Source organism: Octodon degus, unplaced genomic scaffold (genome assembly GCF_000260255.1).
Source record: "Octodon degus isolate 3935 unplaced genomic scaffold, OctDeg1.0 scaffold00177, whole genome shotgun sequence".
NCBI classification, from domain to species: Eukaryota; Metazoa; Chordata; class Mammalia; order Rodentia; family Octodontidae; genus Octodon; species Octodon degus.
Window position 1 is genome coordinate 1,294,768 of NW_004524753.1, and position 2,441 is coordinate 1,297,208.

Sequence of the window (2,441 nt, forward strand, 5' to 3'; positions counted from 1 at the left end):
AGCTCAGCCCACCAGGGGGCAGAATTGGCTGGCATGTGGTGCTGGGGGATTGAACCGTGGTCCCTGTGCTTTGCTAAGCTAGTTCTAAGTAGGTGCTTTAGACCACTGAGCCATCTCACCAGCCCCTATTTATTTGTTTTTGAGACAGGATTTTACTGTGTAGCCCAGGCTGCCCTTGAACCCATGGCAATCCTCTTGCCTCTGCCTCCTGAATGCTGGGACTACAGGCATGTACCACCATACCTAGTTTAAAAAAATATTGTAGAAAAAGACATTATTAATCTCTTTCAAAATCCTTCCCCTTTGTTATGGCTTGTGTCTGACAGTCCCCCTAAAGCAGTCATGGAGCGACTTCTGGAGTTTGTGATTGATTATTGTAGGTGTGGATGTGCACCTGCCCCGGGGCAGGGAATTTGCATTACATCGTAAAGAGGGGAGAGAGGCCGGCTAGCTGCCTGAGCTGCTGCCACTGCCTTTGCTCTCTGCTCTCTGCTGCTGCCATGAATGGTTGCTTTTTGCTGCCGTGCAGCTCTGTGCCGCGTGCAACTCTGCCTTGGAGCCAGCCGAGTATGGACTAAAACCTCCATTAACTGTGAGCTAAACAAACCTCTCTTTCCATCATTTTGGACTTGGGTGCATTAGTCCCAGTAATGAGAACAGAGTGACTGAGACATCCCTGACTCAGACACCCTTACCCCGTCATCCTCGCCCCTTTCTGAAGCAGTTCTGGAGGTAGTAGCTTCTGGAGTGTCTCAATGAATTGTGATAAAAATAAAGTGGATGTGGCTACAAGTGCTGTTCAGCGGAAAGGCAGACTCCTAAGGACACCCATGTGCCTCAGCCACGTTAGCCACCGAGTCTGGCCCCGTGCGTCCTTTGGGTTATCCCCGAAGTCAGAGTGCCAGAAAAGGTAACTGGTTTGAATGGATTCAGGACCTTGAGGTTGCTGTGGTGGGCGGCACAGTGACAGACACTCACGCAGGAGGATTTCCAGAATTGTGTCAGAAGATGGCAAGAATGATGGGATGATTGTGTTCAAAGTGAGGGAGATGATTTTCGTGAGATTAATGGCGATGTGTCTTTTACTGTAAAAAATTTAAAGGGAAATTCATTGTATTTTTAAAATCACGCTCTGTGTGTGTGTGTGTGTGTGTGTGTGTACTTTTTTCCTGTTTGGTACTCTTTACGCCTCCTTACTCACATTTAAAAGAAGTCTTTGGAATTAGGATGTATTTGTGTAACCTTATAAACTGTCACTGAGCACATAGGTAAAAGTACATGACTTCCGAGGAGATGGCAGAGCAGAAATGGGCAGTGGCCTTCAGAAAGACCTGGAATCAGGGGCGGCGTAAAGTGCAGATGACCCTGCGGCACACAGCTGTGTAGTAGTGAGAAGCCAGGCACGTAGTGCGTGGCGCTCCCAGATGACTTAAAATCAAGAGCCACTCATTGTAGAGGTGATTTTAGAGTCCCTGATTTTAGAGATGGGACAGGCTTCTGCCGGGGACACAGACTAGCAGCTTTTCAGGCCACGCTGTCCTCCTGGCCGCCTGCCCTTCTGAAGGGAGCTGTGCACCCAGCAGTGTTGCGGGGAGCGCGGGGGACCTACAGACTTGCACTGAAGCGTTGTCTGTGTTCTTGCCTAGGCCACTGGCTGCAGGAGGCGGTGACCGTGTCTGTGTGCCTCTGCTCGGAAGGCTACTCCCCAGTGACCATGGGCTCCTGCTCGGTGACCTACGTGGACAACATGGCCTGCCGGCTGGCCCGTTTGCTGGTGACCCAGGCGGACCGCCTCACGGCCAGTAGTCACCAGACCCTGCTGACGCCGTTCGCCCTGACGCCAGGTGCGCTGGCTGCATTGGACGAGGAGCTTGTGACGGCGATGACCCAGCTGGAGCTGCCCGCAGGGTGGACTGTCCTGGGAGATGCTTCACCTGAGGGTGGGTATGCTCCACAGAACACAGCTGTGGGCCGTCCCTGCCAGTGCAGAACGGGCCTTTCTCTGAAGTGTGTGTTCCCTTGCCCTCCTGGGGCCAGGTTTCTCATGGTCTCTGGTCTGGTTTCTGCTCCTCTTCCCGGGAGGTATTGGGGCAGTGGTGGTAAATGCTTTGCCTTGTGGGGTTGGGACAGTTTCTCTATGGCAGGCCCTGGAGCCACTGGCCTTCCCTCGGCAAGTTTTCCTGCTGTGGCAAGGGGACTTTGCTGCCCCATTTCCAAATAGGAAACAAGAGCAAGATTGAACTCTGTGTGACGCTCAGAAAAGATGCAGCCATGAAAGAAATATGACCAGTGAACTGATACCTTGCAAGATGTCAGCGTCACTGGGAGCATTTGTTTTACATTTGTAATTTGAAAGATTTTTTTTTTAAAGAATTCTTGTATTTTTATTTTGTTTTGCTTTTTCTTAAAAATTTATTTATTTTATTTATTTATTTTTGCGT

General features: G+C 50.5%; 1 protein-coding gene across 1 annotated transcript in view; it reads left to right on the top strand.

The window, feature by feature from the left end:
- Positions 1–2,441, top strand: part of Arhgef28 (Rho guanine nucleotide exchange factor 28) — a 345,634-nt gene that overhangs the window by 132,375 nt on the left and 210,818 nt on the right. The window contains 1 exon segment of the mRNA XM_023703652.1: positions 1,647–1,940. Within this exon segment, the coding sequence (XP_023559420.1) occupies positions 1,647–1,940 (294 nt within the window).